At 41.5% G+C, this 15,322-nt stretch overlaps 1 protein-coding gene across 1 annotated transcript in view; it reads right to left on the bottom strand.

Annotated features, from left to right (window-relative positions):
• Nucleotides 1-15,322, bottom strand: part of LOC125632585 (tumor protein D52) — a 205,062-nt gene that overhangs the window by 100,835 nt on the left and 88,905 nt on the right. Inside the window, exon 6 of the mRNA XM_048841030.2 lies at nucleotides 13,443-13,624. Within this exon, the coding sequence (XP_048696987.1) occupies nucleotides 13,443-13,624 (182 nt within the window). The remainder of the gene's footprint in view (nucleotides 1-13,442; nucleotides 13,625-15,322) is intronic.

Genomic DNA, 15,322 nt, shown 5'->3' with positions numbered 1-15,322 from the left:
AGACGATGGATCGTGTGGTGTGGTCAGGGTGAAAGCTGGAGGCATGCAGGTAGGAATAGCGGTCAGTAGGTTTCCGGTATAGGGTGGTGTTTATGTGGCCATCGTTTATTAGCACTGTAGTGTCCAGGAAGTGGATCTCTTGTGTGGACTGGACCAGGCTGAGGTTGGTGGTGGGATGGAAATTGTTGAAATCGTGGTGGAATTCCTCAAGGGCTTCTTTATTAACATTCATAAACCAGTCGGAGAACACTTCAATCTCTCTGGTCACGCAATCACAGACATGAAGGTCGCTATCTTAAAACAAAAAAACTTCAAATCCAGACTCCAGCGAGAAACTGCTGAATTGGAATTCATTTGCAAATTGGATACTATTAATTTAGGCTTAAATAGAGACTGGGAGTGGCTAAGTCATTATGCAAGGTAGCCTGTTTCTTCTTGTTTTTTCCTACCCCCCCCCCCCCCCCCAGATGTTCTGGTTTAACTTGGATTTAAACTTGGAGAGTGGTCAGTTTAGATGAGCTATTACCAGCAGGAGAGTGAGTTTGTGTGTGTATGGGGGTGGGGGGGATGTGAGAAAACCTTGATCTATGCAGGAAATAGCCCTACTTGATTATGTAAAGAGTTGTCACTTTGGATGGGCTAGCACCAGCAGGAGAGTGAATTTGTGTGGGGGGTGGAGGGTGAGAAAACCTGGATTTGTGCTGGAAATGGCCCACCTGTTGATGACTTTAGATAAGCTATTACCAGCAGGACAGTGGGGTGGGAGGAGGTATTGTTTCATATTCTCTGTGTGTATATAAAGTCTGCTGCAGTTTCCACGGTAAACATCTGATGAAGTGAGCTGTAGCTCACGAAAGCTCATGCTCAAATAAATTGGTTAGTCTCTAAGGTGCCACAAGTACTCCTTTTCTTTTTGCGAATACAGACTAACACGGCTGTTCCTCTGAAACCTGTCATTATGCAAGGCACTGCATTTAGCCGTATGGAGTGGAAATCTATCAACTGCATGAAGAAACTTGTACAGATACAGACAGACATCATCTTCCTTTCCAAATGCAAACAGATGGACATCGTACCAAAAGGACTGAAGGTCAAAAATCCATTACAATCTACATACCACACAGACTATGCTGACAGCTTGTGCCTCACGCTCTCAAAGAAACTGCGGAATCACCTGATCAAGATCCTCTACAGCAAACAGGGAAAGATTAAGAATGAGCTCTCAAAAATGGATACTCTCATAAAGAACCAACCTTCCACACAAACTTCCTCGTGGCTGGATTTTACTAAAACTAGACAAGCCATTTACAACGCACACTTTGCTTCTCTACAAAAGAAAAAAGACACTAAACTTTCTAAACTACTACATGCTACAAGGGGCCACAGCAATGGTTCCCTCACCCCACCTAGCAATATTGTTAACCTATCCAACTATGCTCTCAGCCCAGCAGAAGCAGCTGTTCTATCTCGGGGCCTCTCCTTCTGCCCCTCCACCCCCACGAACATGATACAGTTCTGTGGTGACCTAGAATCCTATTTTCGACGTCTCCGTCTCAAGGAATATTTCCAAAATACCTCTGAACAACATACTAATCCACAGAGGTCTCCCTGCCAACACTACAGAAAGAGGGATTCTAGATGGACTCCTCCTGAAGGTCGAAACAGCAGACTGGACTTCTACATAGAGTGCTTCCGCCGACGTGCACGGGCTGAGATTGTGGAAAAGCAGCATCACTTGCCCCATAACCTCAGCCATGCGGAACGCAATGCCATCCACAGCCTCAGAAACAACTCTGACATCATAATCAAAAAGGCTGACAAAGGAGGTGCTGTTGTCATCATGAATAGGTCGGAATATGAACAAGAGGCTGCTCGGCAGCTCTCCAACACGAGTTTCTACAAGCCATTACCCTATGATCCCACTGAGAGTTACCAAAAGCAACTACAGCATTTGCTCAAGAAACTTCCTGAAAAAGCACAAGATCAAATCCGCACAGACACACCCCTGGAACCCCGACCTGGGATATTCTATCTACTACCCAAGATCCATAAACCTGGAAATCCTGGGCGCCCCATCATCTCAGGCATTGGCACCCTGACAGCAGGATTGTCTGGCTATGTAGACTCCCTCCTCAGGCCCTACGCTACCAGCACTCCCAGCTACCTTCGAGACACCACTGACTTCCTGAGGAAACTTCAATCCATCGGTGATCTTCCTGATAACACCATCCTGGCTACTATGGATGTAGAAGCCCTCTACACCAACATTCCACACAAAGATGGACTACAAGCCGTCAAGAACACTATCCCCGATAATGTCACGGCTAACCTGGTGGCTGAACTTTGTGACTTTGTCCTTACCCATAACTATTTCACATTTGGGGACAATGTATACCTTCAGATCAGCGGCACTGCTATGGGTACCCGCATGGCCCCACAGTATGCCAACATTTTTATGGCTGATTTAGAACAACGCTTCCTCAGCTCTCGTCCCCTAAAGCCCCTACTCTACTTGCGCTATATTGATGACATCTTCATCATCTGGACCCATGGAAAAGAAGCCCTTGAGGAATTCCACCACGATTTCAACAATTTCCATCCCACCACCAACCTCAGCCTGGTCCAGTCCACACAAGAGATCCACTTCCTGGACACTACAGTGCTAATAAACGATGGCCACATAAACACCACCCTATACCGGAAACCTACTGACCGCTATTCCTACCTGCATGCCTCCAGCTTTCACCCTGACCACACCACACGATCCATCGTCTACAGCCAAGCTCTGCGATACAACCGCATTTGCTCCAACCCCTCAGACAGAGACAAACACCTACAAGATCTCTGTCAAGCTTTCTTACAACTACAATACCCACCTGCAGAAGTAAAGAAACAGATTGATAGAGCCAGAAGAGTTCCCAGAAGTTACCTACTACAGGACAGGCCTAACAAAGAAAATAACAGAACGCCACTAGCGGTCACCTTCAGCCCCCAACTAAAACCCCTCCAACGCATTATTAAGGATCTACAACCTATCCTAAAGGATGACCCAACACTCTCACAAGTCTTGGGAGACAGGCCAGTCCTTGCCTACAGACAGCCCCGCAACCTGAAGCAAATACTCACCAACAACCACATACCACACAACAGAACCACTAACCCAGGAACTTATCCTTGCAACAAAGCCCGTTGCCAATTGTGCCCACATATCTATTCAGGGGACACCATCACAGGGCCTAATAACATCAGCCACGCTATCAGAGGCTCGTTCACCTGCACATCCACCAATGTGATATATGCCATCATGTGCCAGCAATGCCCCTCTGCCATGTACATTGGTCAAACTGGACAGTCTCTACGTAAAAGAATAAATGGACACAAATCAGATGTCAAGAATTATAACATTCATAAACCAGTCGGAGAACACTTCAATCTCTCTGGTCACGCAATCACAGACATGAAGGTCGCTATCTTAAAACAAAAAAACTTCAAATCCAGACTCCAGCGAGAAACTGCTGAATTGGAATTCATTTGCAAATTGGATACTATTAATTTAGGCTTAAATAGAGACTGGGAGTGGCTAAGTCATTATGCAAGGTAGCCTGTTTCTTCTTGTTTTTTCCTACCCCCCCCCCCCCCCAGATGTTCTGGTTTAACTTGGATTTAAACTTGGAGAGTGGTCAGTTTAGATGAGCTATTACCAGCAGGAGAGTGAGTTTGTGTGTGTATGGGGGTGGGGGGGATGTGAGAAAACCTTGATCTATGCAGGAAATAGCCCTACTTGATTATGTAAAGAGTTGTCACTTTGGATGGGCTAGCACCAGCAGGAGAGTGAATTTGTGTGGGGGGTGGAGGGTGAGAAAACCTGGATTTGTGCTGGAAATGGCCCACCTGTTGATGACTTTAGATAAGCTATTACCAGCAGGACAGTGGGGTGGGAGGAGGTATTGTTTCATATTCTCTGTGTGTATATAAAGTCTGCTGCAGTCTCCACGGTAAACATCTGATGAAGTGAGCTGTAGCTCACGAAAGCTCATGCTCAAATAAATTGGTTAGTCTCTAAGGTGCCACAAGTACTCCTTTTCTTTTTGCGAATACAGACTAACACGGCTGTTCCTCTGAAACTTCCTAGGTGTGACTTTGAGGCCAGTTGTTATATTTTGGCCAAACATCTGAAATCCAACGGCTTGTCTACACTTAAAATGGTGCAGTGGTGCAGCTGCGCCACTGTAGTGCTTCAATGTAGATGCTACCTATGTGACAGGAGGGCCTACCCCATCGGCATTGGTAATCCACCTCTTCGAGAGGTCATAGCTAGGTCAACAGGAGAAGCACTCCCATTGCATAGCACTGTCTACACCGGCAGTTAGGCTGCTATAACTGCGTCGCTCAGGGGTTGTCTTTTCCATAGCCCTGCGTGACACAGTTATACCAACATAAGTTACTAGTGTAGATCAAGCCTAAGAAATGTAAATTAAAATACTGTGCTTAACACTTTAGTAATGTAAAATTAATATCTTATGTTTTCCTTTTCTTTGATGCACATTAAACATTTTCAACTATTTTTATAGCGAGGCCTGGGAAAAGGAATGGTAGAAATTTTTTTTTTTTTTTACTTCTGGTCAGGAAAATTCCAAAACAACATTTTTGGTTCAAATTTGCCTGTTTATCAAAATGTTTCATAGAGATGGTTTGATTTTGATAAAGTTCTGCTAGCAATAAGGCAGGTTTCTGATGGAAATCTGACTAATTTCCTGCCAGCTCACCTATTCAGCTCCTCATTACTGGGGACCCCAGGACTTCCAGAGTCTGGGGCAGCCAGCCAGGTGAACTGCCTCTGAGTTGGGGATCCCAGGGCTTCCAGGATCCACAGCAGTCCACCAGATACACTAACCTGGAGCTAGCGGTCCATTCCCTTTCATGGAGAATTTTGAAATTAGGGTGTTTGGGTCCAAACTGGAATGAAACCAAATTTTGAAATATCAAAATCATCTACTAACCGGAATCTCTCACTGAACCTAGCTCTAATTTTATTAAACATGTTTTAATCTTAAATATCCACACTTCATCCATCATTATTGGAAACAGTACAGCTCAAATTGTCTTAATTAAACGTAACTGCTAGGGGGAAAACACCCAACAAATCAACTACATAAAAAGATATTTTTAGAATAATTAGTTTCACTTCCTCCTAACTTATAAAATAATTTTAATACAGAAAACAAAAGCGTGTGAATGTTTCCCAAATAAAATTCACCTTGGCAACCATTCAAGCAGTATAAATATTTTGGTATAGTTTACAAAAGTAACATTACCTAATGTTTTATGAAGGTCATGAAGCCGTCATGCTCTGAATTCAGGTTTCAGAGTAGCAGCCATGTTCGTCTTTATTTGCAAAAAGAAAAAGAGTACTAGTGGCACCTTCGAGACTAACCAATTTATTTGAGCATGAGCTTTCATGAGCTACAGCTCACTTCATCGGATGCTCAAATAAACTGGTTAGTCTCTAAGGTGCCACTAGTACTCCTTATGCTCTGAATTGCAACTAGCATCATATGACTTCTTTCCCTCCTTCTCCCCTCCTCCCCAATGCAAATTTGGCACACACTAAAAGGTGTTAAGTAAATTGCCACAGGATGTATTGGAAATCCCTGCAACAGCTGCACATGCAAATTTAAAGAAGTACCTTTTAGATTCTGTAACTTGATAAAGTTGCTAGAGGATTACAACAGTCTTCGAAAATGAAGCAACCTCAGACTGGCACAGATAGGGGTCCTGCAATCCCACATTTCAGAAAACTACCAGAAGCCATTGCGTTTTTACTGGGAATGGTCATTAATGATACAGGTGCAGACCTTACAAGAAACAAAATCAGCACAACTCCTTCCCAGACTTAACAGTCCTTAAGAATCCCACCCAGTGATGACAGAAACAGGTTGGAACAGAACCTCTGTGTCATGGTTTAGACTATTGTTCTTTTGGGAGATCTATTAAAAACAAGCACTATTCTTTTGAAGGCTTTGTTCCCTTTCTACTACCCAAAAGAAAAAACTTTCAGCGACAGAAAAAACATAATCTAGCATACTCCTATTTTTCCATAGTATCTCTTTGCCTTGCATGTTATCTCTGGGTGGATTACAAATCATTTTACAGAAACTGCACTTTTTACAGGGACTTTATACAAGATTAAATAATGCATGCTAGGAAAGACGCTGTTTTTAATAACTGCAATATATAAAATAAAATGTCATGTATTTAGTAATGCCCCATATTCATATTTTCTTGTTCTGCAAGAATGACAGTAATATCTTTGTAACATCAAATAAATCCTACATGGCAACCTGCCATTAGCGGACAAGTGCATCCTAGTTTCACTCCATTGACGTTACACCAGCAATGCATTTGGCCCATAGTAAACTGACCATACTCCAGATATGGCAGATTCTGATCCCGATGCAAGCAAACAACAATAATGATGTATAATAACAGACTTTACAAATTCATGAAGTAATATTTTCCAAAAGGAGAAACAGACAATGAATGGCAAGAAAAGAGTTTCTAGTCTTCACTTCCCCATTATATTCATTGTTTTTAAACCTCTATCAGTACTGTTTCCAGGATTTCTTTTAACCAGAAGTGGTTTCAACTCAAGGCTGCAAATTAATTTATGTAATGGTGAGAACGGATGGGGCAAAACTTTTTGGTCAAAATATTTTTTTGGAGAAAAATGCAAATTTGGATCAGCCAAAACATTTTGCAAATTTGGGCTGTATTGTTTCAGTTGATGGAAAAAACTAAAACTACCAAAAAAAAAATCCAAAGAAAATCAAAATGTTTCATTTTGATATTTTTGAAACTAAACGTTTTGATATTTCAATTCAAATATTTGATAATTCAATACTACTTTTACTTAACAAATTTCCTTCAATTTTATTTAAAAAAATTAAATATGTTTGAAGTGCTCAAAATGGAAAAGAAACATTTTGTTTCAGGTAAAACAAAATGTTTTGGGTCTACCTGAAACTTTATTTTTCGTAACTGCCAGCAAATCAAAAAAATCAGATACTTGCACAGTTCTTGTGCAGACATATTCTGGGGGATTATGAGGTTGCTGCTCTGCAATTACTTAATAAAAGGAAATACTCTATCCGTGAAAAGAAAGGGAAAATATTTAATAAATAAATACATAAATATTTAATTAAATAAAATATATATCTTCCTTTGCCCAACAGTACAAGGACTTTATGCTGGATGGAATTTGCCTCCTGGAGGAGGCAAAAAGAATTGAGAGAATTAGGATTTTTAGAAGCTAGTTAATAGGCACAGGCTCCACCGAACAGGTCTACAAGAGTTTTGTTTGCTTTGAAGAGCCAAAAGTCACCCTGCAGCTCAAAGATTGTGCTGGATAATGAAAGGCAGGTTTTATTATGCTCTAGGAGATTATAAACTAATTCTAGATGATTGTTCTAGAGCAGCGATTCTCAAACTGTGGATCACGACCCCATTTTAAAGGGGTTGCCAGGGCTAGTGTTAGACTTGCTGGGGTCCAGGGTCGAAGCCAAAGACTGAGCCCCACTGCCCAGGGCTGACACCCCAGTGTAACTGGGCTCATGCTTCGGCTTCAGGTTACAGCCTCCCCTCGTGGTTCAACTTTGGCCTCCACACCCAGGGCAGCAGGCTTTGGCCCCGCCGGTCTGGGGAGTCGGGGCTTGGGTGGGTTCAGGCCTAAGACCCTCCTGGGATCTTGTAAGAATTTCTGTTGTCAGAAGGGGGTCACGGCTCAATGAAGTTTGAGGACCTCTGTTCTAGAGTAATAAGCCAAAGTTATCGAGGAGGCATTGCAGGCTCATCACTTGAGACAGGATTATTTAGGGGCAAAAGGTACTTTTTCTCCCCGTTTTTTCTTATTGTTATCAAAAAGTAACACTTTTGGGGAGTTTAACATTCCTGAAAAGAGAAGAACAAATTAAAAAGAGAGATCTGCAGTACAAGTCACACTAGAATAGGTATAAAAGTATAGTTCTACTCTGGAAAGTGACTTGTAAGAATAGCATCACAAGGTTCCATGTCTGTTTCAGTAACTGCAGATTAAATCTGATGGTTTTTCTAAATTGTTAGTTTAGCCCTCTACATTCAATATGCAATCTGAAAGTCAAGATGTCTCCTTTCTGGCTCATGCTCTACCAACAATAAATATCCACTTTGTAAACATTTCTGTTGGCAACGTGAGTCACAATATCAGACAATTCACTCTCCAGCTAGATTGACTCTACAGCAGTGGCGGGCAAACTTTTTGGGCCGAGGGCCACATCTGGGTGGGGAAATTGTATGCAGGGCCAAGGCAGGGGTTTGGGGTGTGGGAGGCAGTTCGGGTTGTGGGAGGGGATGCGGTGTACAGGAATGGGCTCAGGGCAAGGGACTGGGGTGGAGGAGGGGTGTGGGGTATGTGAAGGGGCTCAGGGAAGGGGGTTGGGGTACAGGAGGGGTGCGGAATGCAGGACCAGGGTGGACTGCAGGAGGGAGCTCAGGATAGGGGGTTGGGTGCAGGAGGCATGCGGGGTGTGGCAGGGGGCTCAGGGCAGGGGGTTGGGGTGCAGGAGGGGTGCGGACTGCGGGACAGAGCTCAGGGCAGAGGGTTGTGGTGCACGGTGGTACAGGGTGCAGCGGGGCTCAGGGCAGGGGGTTGGGATGCAGGGTGCAGCAAGGGGCTCGGGGCAGGGAGTTGGGGTGAGGGGTGCAGGGGGGGTTCGGGCTCCAGCGGTTCAGTGCCGCTTACCTAAAGTGACTCCGGGGTGGCAGCGCCGCTCCAGGAGGGAGGGGCACCAGGCTCCGTGTGCTGCCTTTGCCACGCCTCCAGGTACCTCCCCTGAAGCTCCCATTGGCTGTGGTTCCCTGTTCCCGGCCAATGGGAGCTGCGGGGGGTGGTGCCTGGAGGCAAGGAGAACGCACCGAGCTCTCTGCCCGCCCCCATCCCACCAGGGCCCCAGGGATGTGGTGCCGGCCACTTCCGAGAGTGGCGCAGGGCCTGCGGCACCACGAGGGGCAATCCCGTGGGCCAGATCCAAAGCCCTGAGGGGCCAGATCCGGCCCACGGGCCATAGTTTGCCCACCCCTGCTCCACAGTGCTAATAGAAAGTATAATAAAATCTTATTATGGTCACCAGTGTGAGTAGGGATGGCTCTAATCCAGTGGTTCTCAACCCATTTACCATTGTGGGCCGCATCCAGTACTACCTGTATGGCCCTGAGAATGTCAAATCAGCCACAGTTCTGTGCTGAGTGGGCCACAAACGGCCTGTGGGGTCCAGGTTGAGAACATCTACTCTAAACCCACACAAAGAACATATATGAGGATATATATAAAAGAGGATTCAGAGTAACAGCCGTGTTAGTCTGTATTCTCAAAAAGAAAAGGAGTACTTGTGGCACCTTAGAGACTAACCAATTTATTTGAGCATAAGCTTTCGTGAGCTACAGCTCACTTCATCGGATGCATACTGTGGAAAGTATAGAAGATGTTTTTATACACACAAAGCATGAAAAAATGGGTGTTTACCACTACAAAAGGTTTTCTCTTCCCCCACCCCACTCTCCTGCTGGTAAAAGCTTATCTAAAGTGATCACTCTCCTTACAATGTGTATGATAATCAAGTTTGGCCATTTCCAGCACAAATCCAGATTTTCTCCCCCCCTTTAGATAAGCTATTACCAACAGGAGAGTGGGTTTGTGAAGGGGGAGGGGGGACCTGGATTTGTGCTGGAAATGGCCCAACTTGATTATCATACACATTGTAAGGAGAGGTTTCAGAGTAACAGCCGTGTTAGTCTGTATTCGCAAAAAGAAAAGCAGTACTTGTGGCACCTTAGAGACTAACCAATTTATTTGAGCATGAGCTTTCGTGAGCTACAGCTCACTTCATCGGATGAGTGATCACTTTAGATAAGCTTTTACCAACAGGAGAGTGGGGTGGGGGAAGAGAAAACCTTTTGTAGTGGTAAACACCCATTTTTTCATGCTTTGTGTGTATAAAAACATCTTCTATACTTTCCACAGTATGCATCCGATGAAGTGAGCTCTAGCTCACGAAAGCTTATGCTCAAATAAATTGGTTAGTCTCTAAGGTGCCACAAGTACTCCTTTTTTTTTTTTTTATTATAAAAGAGGATGATATTCTTACCCTGTCACTTTCTAGAATAGAACCATGTTAGCATCTTCTGCCAAACTAAGGATTTTTTTTTTTTTTAGTAAAAAATGATTATTCATTTGCTTCCAAACTGTAAGTCAGTCTCCATCTCTGTCTCAGGTGAGGGACACAGGAATATCCAAAGCAGAGTCTCCACACATTATTTATACCAGATTCTTATTAAACATGAGAAGGTAGTATTGTTCTGAGAATGCAACCTTAATTTTATAAAATCAGTGCACTGCTGTCTTTAGTCTGCAAGCAGACAGAAGTAATCAGACAAGCAGAGGCATGACCTTCCCACTTATTCCTCTTCATGAGGCATTAACTTCAAGACATAGTTATGACTACTTAAATATTAATGCATCTAGCCAAGATAGCAGTTTCCAGATTTGCTTTTGATCCAAAAGTCCCTTGTACGCACACACTGACCAATGTGCCAAGTTTTGGATAATTAGTTTAACTATGTGCTGTAGGAAGAAGACATCTCATAATATAACTGTTGACACTAAAACAAAAACTATCAGAAAGAGTACTAATACCACCCCATGTCAATTTCATCAAAATTAATCTACCCATTTATATGCGAATTTAAAAACCAACAGGGGCTAATCTTGCACTTGTTCTGGAGTATCTGTGGAGGGTTAAGTGATGGTTTGGTAGTAATTTAGTTGAGCTCTATACTTCCAACTCCTTAGCCCCACCCCAATCCACCCACCACAATACATGTTCAAATGTAAACCTTAAAAGAAAGATGGGGAAAAGGAACACTAGAGATGGGTCCATACAGGCACAAACACTATTGGACTTGGGGACAAATTCCTTTGAGATACATTTCTTCTCTTTCCTGTGCTAAGTTCTGTCACCAAAATATGATGCAATGTCCTGTTAACACAAGACATTAAGACCTATTATGATTGCCATGATTACTGATCATTCTCGCTGTATGAGCAACATTAACCACAGACTTTAAAGTTTTCTATCTTTTATAAGTAAATTTATGATAGTAATGGATCAAATTTTAAACTATCATAATATTAAATCAAGATTCTAAATAAACTGTTAACATAAAATTCACTAGAACTATGTAGAAAGGTTGGATTTTCTTTTGCCTTTTCCCACCCTGAATTTTCTCTCTTTTCTGCATTTTCTCTCTTTTCTGCATTTTAAATTTAGTTGCCTTGAATACATAATATAGGTTGATTCTATAGACCTGGTTCTGAGAGTGCTGAGTGTACTGAGCTCCCAGGGAAGTCAATAGGGCTGGAGGACTTTCTTTGAAGATGCTCACCATACGCAGAATTAATCCCCCTTTATTTTTACCCTACATATAGCCTGAACTGAGAAATTACCTTGTTTATTTCACATCTGTGTCAAAAAATGTACTACTACTATTCATGGCACGTGCTATCTACCTTATATTTGTCAATCATATCTGCTTTGAAAGTCACAGGCCTGTCAAACACATCTGTTGTCAGAGAGGCAACACTACAAAAATCACTATGCCGTTATTTTAGAAAATATTAGGGAGCAAAATCATGAATACGCAAATGCTGTTTGATTACAAAATTACATTAGAGTCTTATGCACAAACTTGTTATTTCAAATTAAAAACGTTTGGAAATCAAAATACTCCAGAGTTGGCTTTTATTGTCAAGATAGTTTAAGACAATTATTTTAGGTATGGTAGTGAGGGGTTTCATCCAACCCAATACAAATATTTTCAAACCTTTAAAAAATTTTTTTTAAGTTGGGGGTAGATTTAAATGTACCATACCATTGTGAACTCAAGCACCACAGCATTGTGCTAATGCACAAAAACTAAAGAGTGAAAGTGAACTGAATAATGAAAGTGAGTTTTTATTCTCAATGTGCTCAAGTTTTCACAAAAAATACATTTTCAGTAAATGTTTGGTTTCACAACTTTGACACACTGATGCCTATTATAGTTTTTGACCAGACACCTACTGGACAGAAGAGTAAACCTACTAGCCAGATTCAGATATGAAAGACAAGAAGGGGGCTCCCATCAGCAAGGTCCAAGGGCAAGAACCTGGTGAGAAGCCCTGTTCCCCAGCAGCTGCAAATAGGGCAAGCAACAATATCTCTACTAGGGTGCTGTCCCTAGAGGCTTCCGAGGCTCTATCTTTTATGATCAGCCTCTGGCATTAGGTGTCTGATAAATCTGAAGCTCAACCCTCCTTTGGCTGCCGGAAGGGAAAAGGAATTTTGTCTCTTCTTGCCTCACCAGAGCCTCCAGTCTGCTTCGAGAGAGTGGGTCTGCACTACTCTGCTCCTCCCTAGTCCCTGTTTTTGGAGCCTCCTTCCTCATTTCAGTTCCTGTTCTCCTTTCTGCTCATAGGAATCATGCTGCTGCATGAGAAAGCTAACAGCTTAACCAAACGCCACAAGTTTCAGGATAGCAAAAGTGAAACTGAGCTGTTAATTTCACGCTGCTACCATTGCCACTGGGCAACCTGCAGAGGTATGGAGCTGTCTCTGAAAAGTGAGGAAGACAACAATGAACCCAGTTTATATTCAGTTCACATGTGTAATGCTATCTTCTTTGTACTCATAACAGCAGAAATATGTTTCTCCTCAAAAAAATAAAGCTTGTTTTCTACAGAAATAGATGGTTTTAATTAATTGTTTCTTTTGAAACCAACATCTACAAATACAGGAATCTGACATTTCATGCATATATTTTGCCCATCAGAGAAAGGCTTATACAAATATATTCGTGGTGCACTCAACTAGAAACAGGCAATGAATCTAAACTGTATCATATTTATCCATTTATGTCATCACAATTTATCTCAGTCCAATTGTTCATTATTCATTTGTGGTCAATGTGCATTTCAAGGTGCAAAGATAAAATTTTGACAATTTAAAAACCTGAACTAAAAGAAGACAGAAAACATTAACAAATAAATTACTTTGGATCTCCAGTTAATGTTCTGTTTACAAATCACACATTTAACAAAAGTAATTCCCCTCTGGGCTTTAAGAGTTTGTAACATTTGTGTGCCAATGATTGATAATGTAAGAGAATCTGCTCTTAATGCAGTGACTTCGGAGCAAAACCAAACCTTTTTGTGATTTGGATTAGCTCTCCACCTGCAATCTATAGTTCAGCAGTTTAAAATTAACAAATTATAAAGAAACCCTATCTGAGATCACTCCAAAGAGATTTCTGACTGCCTAGGTATCCTGGTTTTCTTGCAAATTTTATTCCTTTACCACAATAGTATTACTTACTCTCCATCTACGTCTGGTCGTTTGCACACACAGTGAAACTTGCCACCAAAATCTATATAAAGATCATCTTCTACAATGTGGAAGATTTGACCAAGCACTATTTTGTCTTTGGCGGGCCCCATCTGAACTAAAGGAGAGCGTCTCAACATGGATGCGAAGGATTCCACATTTTTTGAAGGCACCTACAGATAAATATAAGGAAAAAAAATGTTAAACATATTTCCATACATAAAATGCAACTAATGTCTAAACGAGACACTAAATCTTATTTTTAATGTATAAACAAGAGCCATTCACTACAATACAATTCAAAATTTCATGTCCTTGATACATTTTTTGTAAATTCTTGCCTTTTGAGAGGACTTCAGTTTATGGTATATTATTTCTCTGATCCAAAACATTTTACATATTAAAAAGGGCAATATTTTAACAGTTTAGCTATATAGAGATGATAAATAATACTTTGCACCTATGTAGTAAGGCATACCTTCAAAGTGTTCTATAGACATTAACTAATCAATAATTTAATAAAATAATGTAATAGTTCTTTAAAAGGTATATTTGCTAGTTGATATGATTTACTTGCATGTAGAACCTTATTAAAATTAGATTTTAATTTACTACTTCCTCATTGAAAATGCACTCAAATAAATTTGGCAAGACATTACTGACTGTAATTATTTTTTAATTTTTGACAATTTAGCTTTTTGGCTTTTGTATTTAAATAATAAAAGGAACAGTCCAAATTATGGATTAATGCTCACAGCTTTTTTATTTACACCCCACATATAAACATGGAAAATATTTCATCAGAGTAATGATATGGAAGTACATACATGTACACACTTGATTTTTTTTAAATACCCATAGAGCAGTGGTTCTCAAACTTTTATACTGATGACTCATTTCACACAGCAAACCTCTGAGTACAACCCCCCTTAAAAATTAAAAAACACTTTTTTTTATATTTAACATTATTATAAATGCTGGAGGTGAAGCAGGCTTTGAGGGTGGAGGCCGACAGTTTGCAACCCCCCATGTAATAACATTGCGACTCCCTGAGGGCTCACGACCCCCAGTTTGAGAACCCCTGCCACAGAGAATGCATAACAACATCTTTTTTTCTCTCTCATACACCAAAATCTCAAACAAAACACTTGAATTCACGTGCCGACTGGCAAAATGCATAGAACACTATTTTTTCCCATTGAAGACAATTGGGGACCACAAATCCTCCTCCTCAAGCAAAAGGAGACCTCCCCCCTTTTCTTTTGGTTTCAGGGAGGCCTGCTCCCCTAGGTCCCCAATCTGTCTCTCTGGTGAGGTTTAAATTATGTCTGATACTACTGTATTTTCTTGAGAACACTCATCCATAGATTTTAATAAAAACATCTCTCCACATCCAATTAAAAACAATAACTGAAAAATACATCTCTGTGAAACTGAGGTACTTTAGCTGCCATCTGTGCTGGCTGATGCTAACTGAGCATAATGTCAGGTTTCAGAGTAACAGCCGTGTTAGTCTGTATTCGCAAAAAGAAAAGGAGTACTTGTGGCACCTTAGAGACTAACCAATTTTTTTGAGCATGAGCTTTCGTGAGCTACAGCTCACTTCATCGGATGCATACCGTGGAAACTGCAGCAGACTTTATATATACACAGAGAATATGAAATAATACCTCCTCCCACCCCACTGTCCTGCTGGTAATAGCTTATCTAAAGTGATCATCAGGTGGGCCATTTCCAGCACAAATCCAGGTTTTCTCACCCTCCACCCCCCCACACAAATTCACTCTCCTGCTGGTGATAGCCCATCCAAAGTGACAACTCTTTACACAATGTGCATGATAATGAAGTTGGGCTATTTCCTGCACAAATCC

Source organism: Caretta caretta, chromosome 2 (genome assembly GCF_965140235.1).
Source record: "Caretta caretta isolate rCarCar2 chromosome 2, rCarCar1.hap1, whole genome shotgun sequence".
NCBI lineage: Eukaryota > Metazoa > Chordata > Testudines > Cheloniidae > Caretta > Caretta caretta.
Note: the sequence above shows the minus strand (reverse complement) of the source record. Positions and strands in the feature narration are given on the sequence as shown.